The sequence below is a fragment of the Gopherus evgoodei genome, chromosome 23, assembly GCF_007399415.2.
Source record: "Gopherus evgoodei ecotype Sinaloan lineage chromosome 23, rGopEvg1_v1.p, whole genome shotgun sequence".
Classification (NCBI taxonomy): domain Eukaryota; kingdom Metazoa; phylum Chordata; order Testudines; family Testudinidae; genus Gopherus; species Gopherus evgoodei.
This window is the reverse complement of record NC_044344.1, coordinates 7,511,081-7,535,293: the sequence shown is the minus strand read 5'-3', so window position 1 is coordinate 7,535,293 and position 24,213 is coordinate 7,511,081. Positions and strand designations below refer to the sequence as shown.

Below are 24,213 nucleotides of genomic sequence, written 5' to 3'. Positions count from 1 at the left end.
CTGGCTGTGTGTGTGTGACGGGGATCTGGTGGGGATCTGGGGGGTGGGAAGGCTGGCCAGGGTCACGCTCCTCTGGCTGTGTGTGTGGGGCAGGGGGGTCCGGCTGGGACCTGGGGGGGTGTGGGCTGGCCAGGGTCACGCCCCTCTGGCTGCATGTGTGGGGCAGGGGGGTCTGGCTGGGACCTGTGGGGGTGGGGGCTGGTCAGGGTCACGCCGCTCTGGCTGTGTACAGGGTGGGGTGGGAGGGGGTTTAGCTGGGATCTGGGGGGCAGGGGTGGGGGCTGGTCAGGGTCACGCCGCTCTGGCTGTGTACAGGGTGGGGTGGGGGGCTCTAGCTGGGATCTGGGGGGCAGGGGTGGGGGCTGGTCAGGGTCACGCCGCTCTGGCTGTGTACAGGGTGGGGTGAGGTGGGGGGCTCTAGCTGGGATCTGGGGGGTGGGGGTGGGGGCTGGTCAGGGTCACGCCGCTCTGGCTGTGTACAGGGTGGGGTGGCGGGGGCTCTAGCTGGGATCTGGATCATGCCATAGTCCAGACGATGTTGCTTTCAGTGCTTTATCCTCTGGAAGGTGGACCCGCTCCTGGGCTCGGGCCAATTGGGCAAATAGCTCCCTAGAACCAGCCCCCACCCCTGCCCCTGCCCCTGGGAGCTCCCGCTCTGGGATTTAGACACTAGGCCGCAGCTGGATACACAGAGAAGGTGGGGAGTGAACAGCACAGACAGTGGGAGCAAAGCAGCCGCAGGGTGGAGATCGGATCTGGCAGGGAGTTGGTTCCAGCCTCATCAGCTAGAGTTTGGCTGAGATCTGTCAGGGATCTGGTCTGTGCCACGCAGGCTGGGATCTGGTCTGTGCCACGCAGGCTGGGATCTGGTCTGTGCCATGCAGGCTGGGGTCTGTCTGGGATCTGGTCTGTGTTATGCGGGCTTGGATCCATCTGGGATCTGGTCTGTGCCACACAGGCTGGGAGCTGGCTGGGAGCTGGTCTGTGCCACACAGGCTGGGGTCTGGTCTGTGCCACAGAGGCTTGAATCCAGCTAGGATCTGGTTTGTGCCACAGAGGCTTGGATCTAGCTGGGATCTGGTCTGTGCTTCGCAGGCTGGGATCTGGTCTTTATCACACAGGCTGGGAGCTGGTCCGTGCTGTGTGGGTTGGGATCCGGGAGAGATCCAGTCTGTTTCTTGTCTGCGCTCTGTTTGCAGTGGACAAAGCCCCTTCTCCCCTGCTAACATCCCTTCCTTTCCCCACCTCACGCTGGGGTCTCAGTCTCTCCTGGAAACCCACGACTCGGTGGCCTCCAAGAGCTACGAGACGCCCCCACCCAGCCCCCTCCTGGACCCCATGTTCAACAACCAGCCGGTGCCGCCGGATGCCGTGCGCATGGTGGGGATCCGCAAGACGGCCGCAGAGCACCTGGTGAGCCTGGAGTGGGGGGCTCCCATCAGCCAGCCGGGTGCTCACAGGGAGCCTGGCAGGGGCGTGCACGTCCCATGGGAAGGCTGGTCCTGAGCATTGCCAGCTCTCTAGTACCCCGTTCCCCCCAGCTCTGTCTGTACAGCAGGCTGGGGAGGTCCCTCCGGGGTCCAGCCGCAGCCCCTTCCCCCACAGCGCTGGCTGCCATCCAGAGCTCCCCACACCCAGCAGGGCATCAGTGCCGCTCTATTAATCAGTCTGTCCCATGCTTGGTAAGGCGCCGGAGCTCAGCATTGCTGCAGGGAGGGGAAGGGGAGGGTGTGTGTGTGGGGGAGGAGGCTGCAGGGTGTGTGCGTGTGTGTGTGTAAGAGGGTGTGTGTGTCTGTGTAGGGGAAACGGGGTGTAGAGATGGGAGTGAGGGGGAGGAGGTGTGCGAGGATGGGGGTGTGTATGGGGGAGGGATTGTGTGGGGATGGAGGTGTTGGGCTGCGTGTGTGAGGGGAGGAGATGTGCGAGTGGAGGGATGGGATATGTGGGAGCATGGGGTGTGTGAATGTGAGGGGAGGAGATGTGTGGGGAAAGCTGGGTGGGGGCTGTGAGTGTGAGGATGGGATGTGGGTGTGTGAGTGTGAGGGGAGGAGATGTTTGGTGAGGGCTGGGTGGAGAGTGTGAGGGGAGGAGATGTGAGGATAGGGTTGTGTGCGGGTGTGTGAGTGTGAGGGGAGGAGATGTGTGGGGAGGCTGAGTCTGAGGGGAGGAGGTGTGAGGATAGGGGTGTGTGGGGATGATTCCCCGGGGGTCTGGCCATCACAGGGCCAGGTGCTGAGGTGTGCGCCCCCCCTCTGCCCGCAGGGCGTGACCTTCCGGGTGGAGCGGGGCGAGCTGGTGGTCGCCCGAATCCTGCACGGTGGCATGATTGACCAGCAGGGCCTGCTGCACGTGGGCGACGTCATCAAGGAGGTGAATGGCAAGGAAGTGGGCAATGACCCCAAGGTGCTGCAGGAGATGCTGAAGAACGCCACCGGCAGCGTGGTCCTCAAGATCCTACCCAGTTATCAGGAGCCTCCCCCGCCCCGGCAGGTAGGGCCCCCCGCTCGGGTATGTGGCGGTGTGACATTCCCCAGGGTGCGATCTGGGCTGCAGAGTAGTGGTTCTCTGAACTGCGATGCCTTTTACGCTGCTTGGCTGGTGAGCAGCCACTCCTGGCTCGTGACCACACGGCCTCCAGTATGTGACCTGCTCCCTGCTAAACAATACAGAGTGCTATCAGCCAGCCACACATGCATTACACTGCAAAACACCAGCAGAGTCCCAGCCCCAGCCTTGCCCTGAGAAATGTGCGTTTTCTACTGCCCGGTCCGCTGGCTGTGCAGAGCAAGCTCAGATAAAGTCCGTCATTTTGTCAAAGGAAAACGATATCCACACATCTTGTTATCGTCCCCCTAAGATGCTGGTTTCGATAAAACAGTGAAACGAATCGATTAACTATAGAAAGAAAGATTTTAAGTGATTGCAAAGCATGAGGCTTAAAAGTCAGAATCGGTTACAAAGCAAAATAAAGAGAGAACAATGCCACCTAACGTCTAAGCTTAGCAAGTGAAATGAGCTTAAAAGCAAAAGGGTTTTTCTCACCCAACGCTTACAGGAGCCTGTGCTGGCGGGACTCTGCCCACTTAGTTCAGCATATTCTTGATGGCATCAGCAGAGAGATGGTAAGAAGAGGAATGAAGTCAGGTGTTTTCCTCCCTTTTCTATAATTCAATTTCATGTGCTAGGAACATCCTGGCTGACTCATGGTGACGTGCAGTCTGTTGTGGACGTGATGTTTAAACCGTCCCTATGATTGAATGTGAATTTCTTGTTTACCTCTCCACCCCGCTGGAGAATGGCTGCTTGAGTAGGTAATAGCGAGGGGCTTTTGTCTCTGAAAAACTGGTCTGAATCTGCTTTCCTTTAACTTAGAGCATGTCAGAGTAATGTTATACAGTAGAATCTCATAACTTTGCCTGCAATGTTGATTCACACAGTTTACCAGCGCAGTAATGTTCAGCGGATTATGAGTTTTCAAATGACAAAGTATACTTCATACTACATTTAGCATAGTCCTATGAAAGGGGTGAACATGGGATGCAGGCTGTAACAGGGGTTTATGCATTGTACCCCCTCTTTATACCACCCTTCAGGTATATGAACACTGCACCCCCTCTTTATACCACCCCTGGGTACATGGGGCATATGCATGGCATCCCCTGTTTATTACCCCTCCTCAGGTGGCTGAGAAACATGTGCTGCTGCACCTCATTATAAACTCCATGTGCTTACCCTCCTCACCCCGGTCTGCCCCCAGTCGGGGAGTGTTCCGTCAGAAGGCCAGCAGGGAATTTGTGTGGGGATGCCTTGGGCAGGGAACTGGAAGAATTTAATAAGCAGCTGTCAGCTCAAATGTACTCAGTGGCGTAATAGAACTGAACCAAGTGTGGCCCCGGCACCAGCCTCTCCTGCCTTCTCCGGGCTGCAGGGGCCTCTGAATAAACCCAGGGGAGGATCCAACAGCCATCTGGATTCTCTTTAGGGTGGGGGCTGGGCTCTCTTTCAGGGAATGGGGGTGCTCGGTGACACCTCAGTGACAGCTCCGCCCCCAGTGTACTGGCCTGTCTGAGCCAAGACTTCCCATCACCTGCTCCCTCCATCCCAGGCCTCTCAGGTGCTCTGGGCTTGTCTCTGCCACCGGGAGGTGGGGTGGATAGGTGTGCAGGGGTGTGATTGTTGGTGTGTTTGGGGTGTGCTCCCCCGGCACGTGTGTTTGCCAGTTGGCTTACAAGTCTAGGTACATGCTGGCTATGTGACCTGGGACAGCCCCTCCCCCACTGTGTGCCTCAGTTTCACCATGTGTAACAGGGAGATGACGATGCATGTGCAAGTGTGTGTGTGTGGTATATAGATAGGCCTGTGTGTGTAGTGTAGATGTGGGCCTGTATGTGTGCATGTGTGTAGTTGTGTAGTACATATGCAGGTGCGTGTGTATGTATCTGTGTATATATAGGGGGCCATGTGTGCAGCTGTGTGGTATATATGTGGGCTCTGTGTGTGTGTGTGTGTGTGTGTGTGTGTGTGTGTGTGTTATACGCAGGCCTGTGTGTGTAGCTGTGTAGCATATATGAAGGTGTGTATGTGAGTGTAATATGCAGGCCTGTATGTGGTTTTGTGTGTAGCTGTGGAGTATATATGAAGGCGCATGTGTGTTTCCTTGCTGGTTGTTGCCGTTCCCCGTCTGTCTGTGCTGGATTCGGTGGCAGATAATCCCATCAGTGGCGAGGGTGGGGTGCGTGTTTACCTCTCTAATCCCCCAGCTCTCCCCACACCCCCAGGAGAATTTCCTTATCTCAGCAGCTTCTATAACCCCTCCCTTCCTGGCCATGCTCCTGCCAAGGTGGGCTGTGGGCTTTGCCCTTGTGGCAGCCAGAGGGCCTGGGGCAGGGTTTGACTGGTGCTGGGATCAAACTCCGCAGACGACAGTGAGAACCACTGACCTAGGCCAGCTCACACCTGTTCAAACTACAGCTGCCTTCACTCAGCGCCAGGGCCCTGTCTACACTTCAGGCTTCTGCTGGCAGAGCAGTGTCGCTCAGAGGCGGGAAGAGGTGTGATCCCTGACCGGTACCATTGTGCTGGCAGAAAGCCCTAGTGTAGACAAAACACAGAGTGGTTCTCTCCGCACAGCTGACGTTCAGAGAGGTGAACAGAAAATCTCCCTTCAGCGTAGGCTAGGGGGCGACATCAGGGTCGGCTCTGTCGGTTTTCCCATCCCAAGACAAAGTGCAGCATATTAGCAAGCCCCTCCTTTTCCAGTGTGGACAAGCTCTTAGGGTTAACCATGACCAGCCAAGCTGAGTTTTAAACCCCTCTCTGCACTGTTTCGATTTAACAGTTAACACCGTTGAGCTCCCAGAGGCGCTAACCCCCCATTTTCTCAGTGTGGGCTAGGCTGCTGGATCTGGGAGGTGCTGGGGACACTGCAGGGACTGGGGTTGTGATAAAAGCTCAGACAGACAGACAGGAAGTGCCTATTGGGAACCAGGAAGTCCCGCCTACTGCTAAAGGACCCTCCCCCCAGCCTAAGGGGTGGAGCCACAGGGCCTGGAAACCAGATAATTCTCGGGGACAACTAATGAGATAACAGGGGCGGGAGTGAGATCAAAGGATCAAAAAAAGGGAACCTGACGGGGACACCGAGCGGAGAACCCCGGTCGGCACTCGCTGCTCCTCGAAGGTGTCCAGGGAGCCAGTGGATGCCGCCCAGAGGAACTCTGCCCGGATGCGTGAGCGGATGGAGGATCAGAAATGGGTCCCGCAATCACGGCCGGCTTTAGGAAGTGCGGGGCCCAATTCGAACAGTTTCGACGGGCCCCCGGCAGGGATGACTTAAAAAAAAAAAACATGTAAAAAAACATGTGGGGCTTGTACTCACGGAGAGTGCGCCGAGTCTTCGGCGGCACTTCGGCAACGGGTCCTTCACTCGCTCCAGGTCCTCGGCGGCACTGAAGGACCCGCTGCCGAAGACCCAGAGCAAGCGAAGGACCCACCACCGAAGACCCAGAGTGAGCGAAGAACCCGCCGCCAAAGTGCCACCGAAGATCCAGAGCGCCACCAGGTGAGTAAAAATTAAACAGGCGCCTCTAGCCAGGGAAGGGATTCTCACTGAGCGTGGGGCCCTCTTAGGCGCGGGGCCCCATTCGAGGGAATTGGTGGAATAGGCCTAAAACCGGCCCTGCCCACAGTCACAGGAGACCTCGTCGGCCAACCTCTTCTCCCTGGTTTATAGATCGACATTTTAGCCAGGACCCAGGAGGAGGTTGACCAGGAGGTCCCGTGACCTTGTGGGGCCACGGATAGGGAGTGCATAGATAAGGAGGTGAGGGGAAAAGTGCAACCAAAATCTTAACAAAATAGATAGACAGGAAGTTAGTGGGTGGACAAGTGTGTGAAGAGAAAGAGGGCACTTCTGATGGGCTGGTTCGGCAATTGCTGGCTGGGAGGTGGGGGAAAAGGGATGGATAAGCATTCCCTTTGTGGAATGAAAGAAGATTATCTCTCAGCAATAAATATTAAAAAGGATGTCCGGTAAATAGAAACAGGGAGGGAGGTGCATGAAACATAGCCGGGCAGGGGCTTGTGGCTGACCCTGGCAGCCAGTTGTGGAGCTGAGCCCGAGTTCTCTGCTGCACCAGGATAAGCATTCGTTGTCATTGAGGTGCCCATTGCATACCCGCTGGGGTTTTGGGCTGCACACACAACTCAAAAATATTATTTCTCTGACAGCAGCACTTAGGGATCCCAGCTGAGATCAGCAGCAGTATTGCCAGCTGCAGTATTTGGTGTTTTATTTCCTCAAAGCTCCAGCTCCTGGAGTCAGGGGATTATGTGAGGATCTTGGCTTTTGTTTAAAAAAAAACAAAACAATTTTTTTTAGCCATTGTGGTTGATGAGTCAAGCTGGCCAAATGCGACTTTTTCTCCCTTCTAGTAGCTGGGCTGGATTTAGAGGGTGGAGTCGATGCCTGGCTCCAAGGTACCACAGCTGGTGCTTTAGCTGAAGCTGCAGAAACATGTGTTTTTTTAGATCCAGAGCTGGCAGGTTGGGCCCCTGGAGATGATTAATGCAGGGGTATCTGTCAAGGGTTACTTGAAGTGTGATTCTGCTCTGCAAAGGGCTTCTAAGGGGTGTAATGGGGTTAATGTTATCGACTCTATTTACAAATAAAGCAGCCCCCCTGCCCCCCCACCCTGCAAACATTCCCTGGGATCTGGGAGTCAAGCTGGGTTATTATTATTAATGATTTGTATTACTATTGTGCCTAGGAGCCTGGTCATGGATAGATGCTATTGTAATAATCGCTGCTGTTGACGCATGACCCTGAAAAAAGCCAGCTTGGCTCTCAGCTTCCAGGGGGAGCGTTGCAGCCCTGGCAGGGGTAGACTGGAGCAGTTGCTGAGGGTCTGTCTACCCAGCAGCTAGGAGGGGCAATCCCCAGCTCGGGCAGACTTACCCTCACTCACTTGGCTCGAGCTGGCGCTCTGGAATTAGCTGCGTAGGTGTGGCAGGGCAGGTAGCGGGACAGGTTAGTTGCTCAGAGTACAGTCCCACCAGAGCTCCCCGGTACGTACGCAGGGGGCTGGCCCCTCCTGCTGCTGCGCTGGCTGCAGCCATGCTGCTATTTCCAGCCCACCAGCTCGCTCAGTGCCAGCGTGGGGATATCTGCCCAAGCTGGGTATGACACTCCGGCTGCAGGGTAGACGTCCCCTGAGAGACTCAGTGGGCTGGGTGGGAAAGGTGTGGCCCTGCTCGGCCCTGATTCACGCCCGCTGCGATCCTGTGGGGTTTGCACTGGGCCAGTTCCAGCCCCAGTGTCAGGAACTGCAGCCAACTCTGCTCCATGACCCCGGCTCTGCACCCAGCCAGGGGCTGCCCTGGGAACCAGCTGGCATATGTCTGGGCAGGGCTGGACCCAACGTGTCACTGAAACGGCTTCAGAGGCGATGAGCACCCCCCGCTCCCATTGCACAGGCTGCCTGACCTTGCCTAGGTGGTGGCCGCAGAAAGTGCTCTCCAGGTGGGGGAAACTGAGGCACATGCATGTGTGTGTGAGACTTGCTCAGAGTCACACCAGGAGTTGATGGCAGGCCTGGAAATAGAGCCCAGCTGTTATCGGCACAGCAGGGGAGGAATTTAAGGGGTTGCTGAGGAAGGCGTGGGGGGAGGCAATACATTTAAGGGATGGGCAGAGCGGGCATGGCAGGGGGTTGAATCGGGGGTTGGCTGGGGAAGGCACAATATGTGGGGAGGGGAGAAATTTAGGGGGATCAGGGCCTGTTCCTCCAGGCAACTCATCTTCCCTTCTAGCCTGTATCCAAGACATCGTCCCAGCACTGCCTACCCCACCCTGCTCCAGCCTGTTCGCCTGGCCCCTGCCAGCCGATGCCTGGCAGGAATGGAGCTGGGGTGGAGGGCATGAGGGCAGAGCTGCTCGATGCAGACAGGAGCACACGACACCTGCCTTTGACTCTCTGGACACGTTTCTCCCCTCCTCCCCTCCGCCCCCGGCTGAGGACAAAGCGGGGCCTGTCAGCCGGCCCTGGCATCTGCTCCCTCAGCATCATGCGCTGCGGGGCCCGGGCACTGAAAGGCGCCTGGCAGCGAGGGGCAAGCAGGAGATGGGCTGAGCTCTGGCCCCTGTGTCTCCATGTGCTATTTGGAGCTTGTCTCGGCTTGTTACCTCAGAGCGGGGAGCAGGCAGAGTCCCCCTGCATCTTCCCCAGCCCCTCCCGACTCCAGCAGGGCCCCCCCCGCAGCCATTCCCTCCAGCCCTGCTCCAGGCCGGGCCAGCCCAACCATCACCTCCATCCCTACTCCCAATGGGACTCCCCCGGTCCCCCACATCTCCCTGTGGGGGCCTCCTTTCACCCCTGATCTGGCAGGGCTCCCCCAGCCACCCCTTGAACCCTGATCCCAGTGGGCCCCCCCAGCCGCTCCCTCCACCCCGACTCCCAATGGGACTCCCCTGGTCCCCCTTTACATCTCCCTGTGGGGCCCTCCCTTCACCCCTGATCAAGGCAGGGCACCCCCCAGCCATGCCCTCCACCCCTACTCCTGATGGGGCTCCCCCAGTCCCCCTTCACATTTGCTCCCTGTGGGGTTCTGCGCTTCACCCCTGATCCCAGAGAGGCTCCCCCGGCCCCCCTCACCCCTAATCCAAGCAGGGGCCACCCCAGCCACTCTCTTCACCCATGCCTGCCCCTCCACACCTACTCCTGATGGGGGTCCCCCGATCCCCCTTCACATTTGCTCCCTGTGGGGGCCCCCCCTCAGCCCCTGCTCGTGGCAGGGCAAGCTCAGGCATCAGTTATGCTCGGCTTTCTCCCATCCAAGGTTTTCTTTGCAGCCATAACAGCTAGGCTCAGACTCTTTGTTATCAATAGCTGAGAATCTGGGGAGCGATGGAGGGTCCTGGCTGTGCCCCCCAGCAAGCACCCCATGGCCTGCACATGGGGAGTTGACGGAGGCTTTGCCCTGAGGTCTGTCCTAGTTATCTAGATGGACTTTGTGGGCCCAAGGTGTTTCTGTAACTCAGTCACAGCCCAACGTTAAACAGCATCCAGCTCGGGTCAGAGTTTGGTGTCCCGAGATGTCAGCTGGCTAGTCCCAGGGCAACCCCCTACTGGAAACCCTGGGCCCCCTTTGGTAAAGGTACAGAAAAGAAGCATTTGAAGAGTAAGGTTTGAAGTCAGGCTTTCGTTGTTACAACTTCCCGCATTCCCTTGAGCTGGGGGCAGTTTCCAGAGGCCAAGGCCCCGGGTCGGACAGTCTCCTGGATGGTGTTCAGGATGGTGATGATTGTCCCGTCCGGGGCCAACGGGAGAAGTTGGCGGGGATGGGCTGGATACAATCCACTCCCCTTTCTCAGAAGACAAGCTGAGACAAACACAGACGGAGAGAGGAAAGCACAGCAAAGCTGGAAAACGCAGCTTCTCTCTGTGGTGTCGACTTCACTTGCAACCTCGTGACCGGAGAAGAACGGGTCCAGCGTGAGGCCTGGTCAGGCGCTCAGAGGTCTGCCACGCTTGTAGCAATGTGGAGCTGTTCAGGGCGTTGCTTTTCATGGCGTCTCTCTGATCAGTCTTGGCCAGCAAACCAATCTCTTATGAGAGAGGGAGCGGTGGGTGGACTATCTCACCCCCTCGTTATTGGGTCCACCAATTAGGCCTAATATCCGACACCCCGATTTTGGTTCATTGATTTCTGATCCTCGGCTCCTTTTGTGTACCAGGCATAACCATGACCCCGTCGTTGAGTGAGAGCTGGAGGCTGTTTCATCCAGTCTAAGTCAGTGTGTGTCTCCCAGCTCTGTTCCTTGGGCTGGGGCAGGGTTCTCAAACTTCATTGCACCGCAGGCCCCCTCCTGACAACCAATATTACTACAGGACCCCAGGAAGGGGGACTGAAGGGGCCCCCAAAGCTTGAGGGCTTCAGCCATAGGCGCCAACTCCATGGGTGCTCTGAGGCTGGAGCACCTGGGGGGAAAAATTAGCAGGTGCTCTGCATCCACCAGCAGCCAAGCTCCCCCCACCGCCTTGCCGCCTCCTTCTCCCTCTTCCCAGGGCTGCCCAGAGGGGACAAGTGGGGCAATTTGCCCCGGGCCCTGCAGAGGCCCCACAAGCCCTGGCCTGGCGGCGGTCCAGGTCTTCGGCAGCCTTTCGGCGGCGGGGGGCCCTTCAGTGCTGCCGAAGACGTGGAGCGACTGAGGGGCCCCGTGCTGCCGAAATACCGCCAAAGACCCGGACCGCCGCCGGGTGAGTACAAACGCCGCAGCTCCCCCACTTTGCCCCAGGCCCCCTGAATCCTCTGGGCAGCCCTGCCCCTCCCTCCCAGCGCTTCCTGCCCCCCCGCTGCCCAACAGCTGTTTGGCAGTGCTTAGGACTTTCCGGGATGGAGGGGGAGGCGCAGGGACGTGGTGCGCTCAGGGGAGGAGGCGGAGAATAGGCAGGGCGGGGCGGGAACTTGGGGGAAGGGGGTGGAGCGGGGTGGGGAGGGACTTTGGGGAAGGGGTGGAAGGGGGGTGGGGCGGGAAGAGGCGGGGCCAGGGGCAGGGGGTGTCGAGCACGAGCACCCACCCGGCAGATGGGAGGTTGGCTCCTATGGCTTCGGCCCTGGGCGGTGGGGCTTGGATGTTGGCTTCAGCCCCGGGCCCCCAGCAAGTTTAACAGCAGCCCTGGTGACCCCGTTACAACGGGGCGCCGACCCACAGTCTGAGACCCGCCGGTCTCTGTCACATGCTTTCCCTGGCTTTTCACAAGCAGGGTCGGTTGTCACAGCCGCGCCCAACTCCAACCCGGCCCAGGGAGCGGGAAAATGGATTTCCAGGTGCTCGGCACTGCCCAGCGGGGCCTGGATTTTCCAAAGAGCTTGGCCCCTCTGCTCTCCCTGCCTGGGGCTGACCCCCCCGCTCTCCCCGTAGGTGTTCGTGAAGTCCCACTTTGACTACGACCCGGCCAGCGATAACCTCATCCCCTGCAAGGAGGCAGGGTTAAAATTCACGGCCGGGGACCTGCTGCAGATCGTCAACCAGGATGACCCCAACTGGTGGCAGGTGAGGACAGCTGGGTGGTCCCGAATCCCCCACCGCTTGGCATGACCCAGGCCTGGGATGGCTTGGATGGGAGGGATGGGTTACCGAGGTGGGAGGGTCATGCCACATGGAACACCCCCCACTCCCAAGGCATGAAGGGGCTGGCGAGGGGATCCCATGGTCACTGCTGGTGGGATCGAGGGATGGCGCAGACGGCAGCCATGGAGCTCAACGGCAGCTGGCTGTGGGGTGAGGGTCTGGGGCTGGGGGCTGGGGGGGGGCTCCCTGGAAGGGAGCTGTGGGTGGCCCCAGGGTGGGGGCGCTGTGGTGATGGGGCTGTGGGTGTCCCCAGGGTGGGGGAGGGGGGCTGTGGTGATGGGGTTGTGGGTCGGCCTTGGAGAGGGTTGAAAATGGGGCTGTGAGGGGTGCTCCAGAGGGTGGAGGCTCCGGTGGGCCCCAGGTGTGGGGCTCTGGGGGTGAGGGCCGTAAGGGCCCCTGTAAGACAGGCAGTGGCTGTGGGGACCCTGGCTGGCTCACCGTGCCCGGGTGCTGTTTCAGGCCTGCCACGTGGAGGGCGGCAGCGCCGGCCTCATCCCGAGCCAGCTGCTGGAGGAGAAGCGGAAGGCGTTTGTGAAGCGTGACCTCGAAGTCCCCCCCACATCTGGTAGGAGGCGCCCACGGATGCCCCAGGCCGGCCCCAGTGAATGCAGGGCCCTGCTCCCCATCCCCAAAGCACAGCAGGGGAGCCCTGCTGCCCAAACCCCCCTGCCCCCTACGGCAAGCCAGGCCAGCTCCCAGCCTGGTGGCCAGTGCCCATAAAGGGGTGATTGGCCCCCACAAACCCTGACTGTGTCCTAGGGGTTTGCAGTGGCACCCTGAGGAATATCTCCAGCCGGGCCAGCACCCCGATCCCTGCTGGGGTTGCCTGTGGCAGCATCAGATTCCTGCTTGGCTTGCCCACGGCTGAATGAGTCCGTTCTGCTCTTGGCAGGTGCCCTGTGCGGCAGCCTCAGTGGGAAGAGGAAGAAGAGGATGATGTACCTGACCACGAAAAATGCAGGTGAGTGCCCCAGGCTGCCCACGCCCTGGGTGGGCATTCTTCTCCTTTTCCTGCCTCCTAGTCCGGATCTTGTCCCGAATCCCAAAATTATCCTTCCCCCTTCCAGTGCGTGCTGCCCCGTCCCCCGACCGGCGCTGACTGTTCTCCCCTCTCCATCCTGCCCAGAGTTTGACCGGCACGAGCTGCTGATCTATGAGGAGGTGGCCCGCATGCCTCCGTTCCGCAGGAAAACCCTGGTGCTGATCGGGGCCCAGGGCGTCGGGCGGCGCAGCCTCAAGAACAAACTCATCATGTCGGACCAGGCGCGCTACGGGACCACCATCCCGTGTGAGTAAAGACTGCCTCTCCCACCCCTGCCCAGCCCTTCTGGGAGCAGGGGAGAGGCTCCGGAGGGGGTGCGCTGCCTCCTGGGGCCAGTGCTAAGCCCGATATGCACCCTGATCTCTTTTCCCTAATCTGCCCCCTGCTCCGAAGGGGGCTGGTGTGGTGCTGACTGTGATACATGGCCTGGCCTCATGTGACTTGTGCCTCTGGATGGCGCTGGGTTCCCTCTAGCGTGTCCTGCGGCCGGCTGGCGTGGGCATCCCTGCCCCACACACGGCCGGCCCTTGGGGGATGCACTCGGAGGTTTGGAATGAAGGTGCCTGGAGCACCGGGCAGGGCAGCTGTCAGATCCTGGGGAGGAAAAGCCCCTGCCCCTTCCTTCAGCACAGGGTCTGGAGAGCCAGACAGACAGACTGACGCTGGCCCGGGGTCTGGCTAGGAGCCAGGGCAGCATGTCCTGCACAGCAAGGTCTTTCCAGCCCTCCAGGCTTATCGGAACTGCCTGGCCGCTGCGCTGCTGCTTGTGGATGTGATGGGCATGGGGGGACCCAGAGGCCTCATGGCGCATGGGGGTCCTATGGGGAGTCGCTTGGGACTGTAATTGACGGGGAAGTGAGGGCACAGGTAGGCCTGTTTGTAATGGAGCAGCACTCCCTGGTGAGGAAAAGTCCACCCTGCACCTCGTCTGCCTTCCATCCCCATTCCTGTGGCAGTGGCAGGAGGAAAGGGAGAGGGTCTGTGCTAGGGGGCTTTGTGAGGGGAGATGTAACTGAGCCAGGGTGTGTGGGTGATAAATAAGGATGGATCCAGAGTCAGATCGAATCTGATCCCGAACACTGAACTGTTGAGAGATCTGGCTAGTTAATTACCCCCCCCCCCACCCTGTCCTCCCAGCCCCCATGTGGCCCCTGGAACGGAGTCTCTGAGTGGGCCGGCTCTGGTGCCAGTCCCAGGCTGAAAAAGGGAAGGAGCCTGTGCTGAGACTCTGCAAATGAGGCTGGCCAGCTTTGCCAGGCCCAAGAGGCTCAGGGGGATCCAAGAAGCAGCCAGATACTCAGCAGGCTGCTCACCCGATCTCCAAACCCCTTGCCTGTTGTGTCATTGTAGGGCTGGGGGCATGATACTTCCCCCGTCGCAAGCAGGCCCCGTTGCCATGAATCCTCCACTTGTGGAATGTGGGGTGCGTCTGCCCCTTGAATTTCAGGATCCTGCTGCTGCCAGATGGGCTGCAGCCAACAAAGAACCCCCAGAGTGGTGCAGTGGGACGGGCTCTCCAATCTCCCTGTAAGCGCTTTGAAATCAAGCGAGCTGTCCCTGAGCTCGCAAGGCAGGACTTAGTGGCTTCCGACACTTACACACCGTTCAGCCAGGTGACAGCTAGAGCTGCCGTTTCCCAAAGGTTGTGAGTGTTTGGGCTTGAGGTTCTGGCTCAGCCCAGTGTAGGGAGACGGGCCAGCCGCACGGCAAGGGCTGGGGAATGGTTCCCAAGTTTTTGATTCAAGCTGGGGGATCCCAGAGTTGGGGGGTGTCTGAACCTGGGCTTCTGGTTCTGCCCATTACAGGGAAGGTCCCAGAGCATGGCACTGGCTCTCTGGGTTCCCGGAGCTGGGGGGTGTTTGGGTCTGAAGTTCCAGTGCGGTCCCCTCTCCGGTCATTCAGTAACTCGCGCTTACCGCGGACGTGCCATGTTATTCCCGTGCTCCTTGGCAGACACTTCGCGGAAGCCCAAGGACCATGAGAGGAACGGCCAGGTCTACTGCTTCGTGTCGCGGGGGGAGATGGAAGCGGACATCAAGGCTGGCCGCTATCTGGAGCACGGGGAGTATGAGGGGAACCTCTACGGCACCAAGATCGACTCTATCCACGAGGTGGTGGAGTCCGGCAGGATGTGCATCCTGGATGTGAACCCGCAGGTTTGCGCTATGGGGACAGGCCCTGCTGGGAAGCCCCTCGTTATACTGGAGGGGAGGTTAGGGCTCGGGCTAAGGCGAGGCAGGCTTCCCCTGTACCCATCCCAGCCACCTGTCCCAGGCCTGACTGGGAGGGGAGCGCGGTCCGGGACCCACTGAGTACCCGGCCTCTCTGCTGAGCCTGGTCACACACCTAGTGGGCGGTGCCCACCAGCAGGGGAAGGGTCCCTGCCCTAAAATGCAGCTAGCAAGACAAACGGTGGGTGGGGAAACTGAGGCAGAGAGCAGGTCAGTGACAGATCCAGGGGTAGAACCCAGGTCTCCTGATTCCCAGCCTAGTGCCGTAACCATCGGGAAACACTGTCTCCCCGTGGCCATAGCTGGAATAGCTATTGGGTCGCTACCCACCAGGGCTCTGAGCAGCGGGAAAATGCTCTGGGTCCCATTCCCAGCCCCCTCCCCCCCCCGGCTGCACGGTCCCCCTTCACGCCCATCCCCTGGTCCTAGATCTGCACTGACAGCCTGGCTCTGTCTTATCCAGGCGGTAAAGGTGCTGAGAACGGCCGAATTCGTCCCCTACGTGGTCTTCATCGAAGCCCCGGACTACGAGACGCTCCGAGCCATGAACAAGGCAGCGCTGGAGAGCGGCGTGGCCACAAAGCAGCTCACGGTGAGGTCACGCCAGCCCCCATACGGTGCCATGAGAGCAGGGGGTCCAGCTCCCCTTCCCTCACGCGGTGCCATGAGACATTGGAGTCGCAGGGCCTTCCCTGATCACCTGGCCCACACCATGTCCTTGGCCAGGGGTGAAAGTAACTTAAAGGACTCCCCGGTATGCCCCTGAGCAGGGGGGCGTGGCCTCAATCAGAAGGGGGTGGGGCCTCAACCAGAAGAGGCTTGGCCTTTAAATCCTGGGTCCTTTAAATTGAGCTTTCAAGGGCCCAGGGTCTGGCTGGGGTAGTGGTGGCTGGGAGCCCTGGGCCCTTTAAATCACCGCCAGGGCCCCATGGTAGCAGTAGTTGCAGCGGTGCCCGGGAGCCCCAGGGCTCGAGCGGGGATTGAAAGGGCCCGGGGCTCCCGGCCACCGCTGTTACCCCTGGGCTCTGGCAGCAGGGCTCTGGTGGTGATTTAAAGGCTGCTGCCGGGAGCCCCGGGCCCTTTAACTTGCTGGCCTGGGGAAGCTGCCCCCTGCCGGTATGGTCGGCTGTGTACTGATTCTTGCTGGTACGCTGCACCGAACCGGACCAGCTTACTTTCACCTCTGTCCGTGGCCCACATGACCCAGGATGGCTGAGCTGGGGCAGGCTTGAGTTCCACAGGGCATGCCCAGGTATTCAGGTGGCTCTGTCCACAAGCACGTGTGCGACATGCACTGGGATCGGGGCTTGCTCCTCCCCGCTGGTTCTTCCTGGTGGCCCTCATGGCCCCTTTAGAGGCAGGTGCTCAGCACTTCCCGTTCAAAAGACTGCCATGGCGGCGGTTGAGCATCCACCAAAATGCTGCCGAATTTTGGTGGTGACGCCTCTCGATGACACCGCCTGTCAGCAGCAAGCGACGTCATTGAGAGGCGTCGCCGCCGAAATGTTGCCATATTTCGGTAGCATTTCGGTGGATGCTCGACTGCCGATCAGGAGGCGGGCAAATTTAGATGCCGCTGTGGGCACCATGGCGCCCGTGGGCACCGTGTTGGGGACCCCTGCCATGGATGCTTTCTGCATGCGGGCCCCATTGTGCCTGGCGCTGTCCCTGCCCCAAGAATATTTCTTGGCTTATAATTCATCCCTCAGTCCCCCATCTGTCTTCGGTTGAGTACAGGATCCGTCTTCACGTCCTGTCCCAAAGGGCTGCGTAGCATTTCTGGGTGGCCGTTCAAAAGGCTGCCATACCCCTCCCCACAGGCAGCTGCATCTCATCTCTAGGATTTCTGTATAAAAGGCTGCCACGCTCCACCTCAGAGGTAGATGCCTCTTACTGCTGGGATCGCTGTCTTGTTTGCACCTCTGCTTACCTTTGCAAAGCTCTTTTGGGACCCCTAGCTCCCTGGAGGCGTGTGCTCATTACCCAGCCTCCCCTCTGCGCAGAGCTCTGGAGCAAGGCTAACGGGCGGCATCTGGGCTTGTGTCTGGGCAGGAGGTGGATCTGAAGCGGACGGTGGATGAGAGCTGCCGCATCCAGCGTGGCTACGGCCACTACTTCGACCTCAGCCTGGTCAACGACAACCTGGAGTGGACATTCCAGCAGCTGCAGGAGGCCCTGGAGAGGCTGCGGGTAGAGCCCCAGTGGGTCCCGGTCAGCTGGGTTTACTAGGATGACGGGGGATGGCATGCTGGGAGCGAACGCTTCCCCACCCTGCCCCCATGCAGAGGGCACTGCCAACCCACCTCCCCTTGGCCTTCCCTCTTGCACAAACCACGACGTCTCAAAGCCAAGGAACCCAGATCCCCTGCCTGCGTCCCAGGCCTGTCTTTGGGGGAGCTGCGGCCCGAGACAGGTCTTGTCCCTCCAAGGGCAGGCGCTAGCTGCAGCTGCCAGTAGGGGGCAGCGAGGCAGGAGACTGGGTGCTTGTTGAATATCCCCTCCCCCAGAGTTTTAACCAACTTTGCCAGAGTTAGAGAGTTTCTTGTGGGCATTCCCGAGGGGCACCCCTAGTGAAGGATGCTTCTTTGCCCTGGACACATGGCTGGGGGGCAGTGACCCCCCATTTCCTCCCAGGAAGGGTTAGGGTGGCCATGGGGAGGGTTGAGAGAGCAGCCTAAGGCAGAGCAGTGCCCAGGATACCAAGCACAGCCACTTTAGTGCCCAGAGTGGGCACCGGGTCCCCCTTCAAGCCAGCCCCAGGGCTGTGCCTGGGGCCAGATCCTGGCAGCCAGCAGAGGGAGGTAGGCATGAGGAGGGCAGCGGGAAGCATGCAGGAGGTGCACAGATCTGGGGATGCCAGCTGGCACCTCCCTCCATCCCTGCGCGTTTCTCCCTTCCTCACCCAGCCGCCCGCTCCATGCCCTGGCTGCATCCACCTTCCTGGTCCAGCCTGAGCTGAGAAGTGCCTGCCACCACCTCCAGCTGCCCCCTGCAAGACCCCTTTGCAGCCTGGAGGCAGCTCAGGGCGTCTCTCTGCACTGGCCTAGGCCAGAGGAAATCTCAATATGGACCAACCAGCTCAGGAAAGAGGCGTTCCTGGCCATCTTTCTTCATCGTTCCCCACTGGGCCAGCGGGGTGGGGATGAGGATGCAGTGGGGAGGGTGTGTGGGGGGGGTTCGGAGCCCATCGCCTCCCTGGGCTAGAGCGTCAGATTCTCTCTTAACCCATCTCGGGAGTTCGGGGCAGGAGTCCTGTCCACCAGGGAAATGAGGTTGGTGGGCTCAGTGGGCTTCTTGGATAAACCTTAGAGACTAACTCACTAATTCCCCGCCGTGAATCCGCAGCTACTCCCCAGCAAAGACTGACTTGTTACTTCGGGGCTGGCTGGCCGGGGTGGGGAGAATTTCTGAGGAAAAGACTGACCAGTTTGGTGCCGCGGGAGATCAGTCCCATTCCAGGACAGCCAGAGCACGGTACAAAAATCAGCAGGGCTCCGATGCCCTATCTGAAAGAGGTGAAGCCACCACATGCCCTGCCTCACCTGCTCCCGCAGAAAACTCGTGATGGATTCGTCCGAAGTGGGACCCAGAGCCCCGGGGCAGAAGCGCAGAAGGAATCTTCTGGGGAGATCTGCACCAAGCAACTGCACAGCTAAATCACTGCCAACAATTCAGCTCACTTTACAGACCAAGCCCCCGGCTCCGAGCCGGATGGACTATCCCCCCTCCCAATCTGAAAGTTTGCAAATGTCCCAGCAACGGTCCGAAATGCCGCCCTGTCTCTCCCCCCTGCCCCCAGCTTAGAGGATGTGATTGTGGGGTTATTGAAGGGGAATTGCAGCATCTCTGAAAATCAATAGCTTTAAGGTCCAAATGGTTGAAGGAGGAACCCTTGAGGAGCGTCTTCTTGTTACATCCCTGATGTAGGACACAGGATGTCTTTGTTTGATTCCTGGCTCTGCTCCAGCCTCCTGGGCAAGTCACTTAATTCCTCAGTGCCTAAGTTTCCCCACCTGTCCAATGAGCTAAAGTTAATACTCCCCCATGCGAGCGGGCTGAGAATACAGCTGTTAATGTAGGTGAGGTCCTCAGATACTTTGGGGATGTGGTGGAACCTAGAGAGGTAAGTAACATAAATACTTTTCAGATTCTGGACCATAGACCCCCAGCTGTAGGTTTTAGGATTTATAAAGTGACAGCAAAATACTTACGGCATTAAATAAAGACCATAATGACTGGATAGGCGGAGCCAGCCGGGGGCATCACAGGCTAGCGGGTAAGGGGAGTAATTGCCACCCCATGACCTTGGTTTGCCCACCCCAACTTTTCATAGGTCCATAGGCTCCACTTTTTGCCCCTTGCCCCAGCTTTGCAGGAGAGAAATGATCACATCTGAGGTTCTATATGCTAGCGCAGCTTTGCCCTGCTCCTGGGATTTTTCTGAAATGGTGCCACCGAGACAGACAGCAAAATGCAGGGAGAGGGGAGGCGATAATCCTGAAAACGGGGGGCCAGCCGGCTCTGTGGTTTAGGATCGGGTTTGTTGCTCAAACAGCCTTAGAAAAAAGATCAGTAAAACCAGGAGGAGGGCAGGGGTTGTGTGTGGACAGTGCACAGCCTTGTCTGCCTGCGTGGGTGTGAGAGCCGAGGCGGGAAGGGCTGATCTGATCACCAGGCGGGTTTGTTAGTAACCCGGCGAGGGGTGGGAGGTTATTTATTTATTTTCTTGGTAATGACTTTGGTCTTGCATATTTCTTTAGCCGAATCCCCACACAGACTTAACTGACCTCATCAAATGTTAAAGCTAGCTGGTCCCGCCCTCCTTTGACTTACCTGCCACAGGCGATTTTAGCCCCTGGCCTCAGTTTCCCCTTGCGATAAATGGTGACGATGTTGCCCTCCTTGGTCAAGCGCTTTGAGATTGACCGGTGCAAAGCGCCAGCTAACAGCTGGCTAGTACATCTCCGCAGTCCCTGGGAATCTCACAACATTGTTATTATTTCTGAAGCCGTTAGAGGCCTCGAGTGAGATCAGGGCCCCATTGTGCAAGTTGCTGTATATACACAGAGAGTTCCTGCCCTGAAGGGCTTCCGCTCTCAATACACAAGTGGCAGGAGGGGAAACTGAGGCACAAGGGGGCGAGGAAGTGACTCAGGGACTGCTGGGGGTAGAATCTCTGGATCCCTGGTCCAGTGGGCCATGCTGTCTCCTCTTGGCTTCAGTGGCGGCTGGGCCTTCTGACTCCCATCCCCGCGGCCCCTGCCCACAAGTCCTTCCTTCTGCTCTGGAGTGCAGGTTTCTGGGTCTCCACAACTACCTCATGCCTCAGCTGCAGCAGGGCAAAGGGAGCCCTGGCCTAGTCTCGGGCACCTAAACGAAGAAGGGGCTGTTTGCGGTTGTTCCCAAATGGCTTTATTTGCTGAGTGTTTTATCTTAAGGCAAAACTCCGTCTCCTGTTTCTAACCGGCCTGGCTGCAGTGTGCCCCTGGCAACCCAGACCAGGGGAGTCCATGCACAGGCCCCAGGGCTGCCCGTGAAGCTGGGATGCCTCCAGTTTTGGGTGCCCGACTTGGGATGACTGGAGCCTGGTTTTCACGGGTGTGGTGCATTCACTGACCTCCCCTCCCCCTGATCTGTCCGTGGCCCCCATTACTCTGATTCCCCAGACTTAGTGTATTGATTGCAAATCAGGCATCCCAAATGTGGGGCCCCTCGTAAAAATTTGGGCCTTAAGTTCTTGTTTCTCAAATGGCTGGAGTTCCCCTTTAAAAGCAGCTGTGACTAGGGTCTCCCGGCTGGGCATCATGGTGTGGGGGAGCCGAGGGAGCCAGGGAGAGAGACCTATTGGGAAGGGGTGATTACCCCCCCCCCAATTCCAATGCAGACCCCCTTTGGGAGGGTGCTCTCCAAACTGTCCCTACTCCAGCTCAATGGACCGCGCTTCCTTGCTATTAAAATGCCCCCCTGAGCGGTACCCCCCCTTTCTGTTCCCACCTCCATTGGGGGAGTGATCCCCAGGTCTCTTGCCAAGAACCCGGTCCACAGGGTTCATTTCCGTTGTAAGATAGTAGCGATAACACGAAGGAGAGGATTTATGTCCCGTGTTTAAAAAATCGCCATCTATGTAAAGAAAAGAAAACACCAGGCTCTGAAATCGGAGCGTTTTGGGGTTATTTTTGGTTGGTTTTTAATGTTTTGCTTGAAGGCTTTACAGCCTGATTGTTAGATTATCCAAAGGACTCAACACCCAGCAGAAACCTGGCAATTCGGTTGATTTGGTCCAGAAAGTTCTGGTTTGTTTGGGGTGAATCAGTGGGACTTTTTGCCCCAGGGACTGTTTTGCATCTATAGGTGACTTGGGGGTTATATGAGAGAATGGGGCTGTGGGGGATAAGTTTCTTTCCCTGTGTGTGTGTGTCTGTCCCTGTGAGTTTGTGTCTCTGTCTCTGTCCCCACAGGGGTGTGGTTGTGTATGTTCATTTGTGTCTGTCAAACAATTGCCAATTCTCACCATTTAATCACTTTTCACACAGTTTGTTTACTAATCAAATCCCCAGCTCCTGGAGTCAGATGATTCTACGAGACTCTTAGCTTTTTTTCAAGTAAGTGTCTATCCCTCATGTTTCTGGGGAAACACAACCCTGAAAGGCCCCGACACCTTTTGGCAACTAAAAATGATTGTTGTTAAAATCTCACGAATTTAAAGCCAATCTCCTGATTTTTGGGGGGAGGGGCTGGACTGATGATTTTTGAATAGTTGAGGTTGGCGACACTGAGACCCTTTCCTCCCCCTCCGTGTGTGCGCATGCATGAGTACATGTGCAGGCAAATGGGCACTAATGCATGTGAATGTCACTTCTGATGATGACTCCCTCCGTGTTAATTTTACATTTGCTCTGCCAGGGATGGCAAATAACAGTTTTTACCCTAACCCCTTTTCTGTCCCAAGCTCTGTTTCCTATTGAAGGGTGGGAGTAACTGGATTTTAAGATGATGTATAATATGGATGTGCCACTAAAATCCACTGTAGTGAATGATCCTGCGCTGCCCCCACCCACAAGAGAAATGGATGTGTTCGATCTCCAATTTGCTAGTCTGCTCCCGGCTCTGAGCATCTCCATTAGACTCCTTGAAACACATGCGCGTTCATAATGATTCAATGTAAATACTAAGCAGTGGCAAGGTGGGAAGATTTTTTCCCTCTTCTCTTTGTTTTTGGTGAGTGGTGGTAATTACCCTTCGCCTCCCTGGAATTGTCCATTTCTTAGACTCGTGTTTGTTAGAGAGCTCAGCGGCGTGATGTCCGTGTCGGGTCGGCGTTGCTGTTCGTGCGTGTGTGTTAGGAGCCAGTGAATTTGGATGGTTCGTGCCGTGTTTACACCACGTCGTGTTTTAGGGTGGAATCTCTGAACCTGTGGGGGTCCCTGCCTTCCCTCCCTGCGGCCTGGTCCCCTCTGTGACCCTGACCCAAGGGGTGTGTGACGATTCTGGACCTGCGCTTGGCCAGGCAGCCTCCTTTTGCAGCAGGACCCACAAACTCTCCCACCCAGCAGGTCAAAGGGCCCGATCCTGGGAGCTGCGGGTGGGAGGCGCTTGCCTCTCCATGGGGTTGAGGGGGGCTGGCGAGAGGGGCTTAGCCTCTGGCAGCTTTGGGCCCTGGCACAGGGAGGGGTCATTGGTCTGAAATGTCCCTTCTGGTGGGGTTGCCATGCCAGGGTGGCTGGTTTGGTATGGGAGGGGGGCGACCCGTCCATGAGGCATATGACATCGGGCCTGATTGCTGCCCCGAAGGACCATTTTCAGGGCTATGGGGTGAGGGCAGGAGGGGAAGTTACACAGATGCCCCTCCGCCCCAATGCCTCCAGCCCAGGCCGGCCGAGGGCCCTGTCTTGGGTATGGATGCCTTCGTGGAAATATGTTTCTCTCTGGGGCGGGCATGGCCCCATGGAGCTTTCTGCCAGGCTGCGCCTCGTGGAAAGGCCGGGCACCACTTGTTCCCTGTAGCCGTGGGCTGTGATGGGCTTTCCCAGCAATGGCGTTTTACACCAGGGGAGGAGCTGGCCCCTAATTTAAAACGTTATGTCCCCACGGCCTCTCCTGTCTGTCTGCCCCTTCTTGTCCGATTGAATGAATGACAACGACTTTTGTACTGACTTTTCTATTCCTAGTTACTTTCTGAGCTGTGTTGCTAGATGCTCAGAGCCCGGAAGCTGCACATTTCTTTTACGGTCATGTGAGCTGATCCAATATACCTGTCAGTGAACATCTCCTTTTGTTACTTTTCTGTTACTTTTATTAAATTAAAAAAAACAAACAGAAAACCCTCACGTGTGATGGCTGTGTTGTTTTCATCTTGTCCTCCTTGGCACAGCCATTTCAGGGGCATCCTCCAAGGAAGCCAAGTGAGTTACATTGCTGTAAAATTGGTATGAGAGGAGACGTGGGCGTTCTGTGCCTCAGTTTCCCCATCGGTGTTAATTATACGGGCTGATCTCCTGGGGAGGTGAGACTGGAAAGGGTTCGAATGGATATTTGTGTCTGTAAAAGGCCTGAAGAGCTACAGTGGGAAGGCACCGGAGAGGGGCAGGTTGTTATTGCGCAGAGCCATTTGCTGGTGAGTACCTGATGACCGTGCATACGTGTGGAAGAGTGAGTGCCATTGGATGGAATTGAATGAATGGAGGTGAGGGGTGTGGGTGTGTGTGTGTGTGTGTGGGGTGCACATGGGCTTGCTGTGTGTGTGAATCAGTAGGTGCGGAGGGAGCTGGGTGTGTGTGAACGTGGCCTTGGCTACACTCTAGGGCATTGGTCTCATACCTGATGCTGACGCATGTCAGCTGCATGGAGCTGAGCAGGTGCCAAGAGCCAGTGGCACCTGTGGACAGGTGCAAACCACTGCCCCCGGGCTGATATGGGGAACCCTGGTGCCCTAGGGTTAGGGTTTCTAAGTGCAGAGCTGGCTTTAGGAAGTTCGGAGCCTAATTCAAATAGTTTCGATGGTGCCCTGGCAGGGATGTCTTAAAAAAAAATCACATGTAAAAAAACACGGGGGGTTGTACTCACCGGGCGGTGCTCTGAGTCTTTGGAGGCACTTTGGTGGTGGATCCTTCACTGGCTTCAGGTCTTCAGCAGCACTGAAGGACCCGCTGCCGAATTGTCGCCGAAGACCCAGAGTAAGCGAAGGACCCGCCGCTGAAGTGCCGTCGAACACTCGGAGACAGTGAAGGACCTGCCGCCGAAGACTCAAAGTGCCGCCAAGTGAGTTAAAATTATAAAGGCGCCTCTAGCCAGGGAAGGGATTCTCACTG

At 57.8% G+C, this 24,213-nt stretch overlaps 1 protein-coding gene across 3 annotated transcripts in view; it reads left to right on the top strand.

Moving 5' to 3' along the window:
• Window positions 1-23,168, top strand: part of MPP2 (membrane palmitoylated protein 2) — a 45,334-nt gene extending 22,166 nt beyond the window's left edge. For all 3 annotated transcript variants that reach the window (XM_030541556.1, XM_030541554.1, XM_030541555.1), the window contains 9 exons: window positions 1,264-1,413; window positions 2,263-2,490; window positions 11,423-11,554; window positions 12,092-12,197; window positions 12,525-12,593; window positions 12,759-12,920; window positions 14,628-14,830; window positions 15,369-15,497; window positions 16,958-23,168. In XM_030541556.1, coding sequence (XP_030397416.1) covers window positions 1,264-1,413; window positions 2,263-2,490; window positions 11,423-11,554; window positions 12,092-12,197; window positions 12,525-12,593; window positions 12,759-12,920; window positions 14,628-14,830; window positions 15,369-15,497; window positions 16,958-17,134 — 1,356 coding nt within the window. In that variant the 3' untranslated portion in view covers window positions 17,135-23,168. The remainder of the gene's footprint in view (window positions 1-1,263; window positions 1,414-2,262; window positions 2,491-11,422; window positions 11,555-12,091; window positions 12,198-12,524; window positions 12,594-12,758; window positions 12,921-14,627; window positions 14,831-15,368; window positions 15,498-16,957) is intronic.
• Window positions 23,169-24,213: the final 1,045 nt, after the last annotated feature.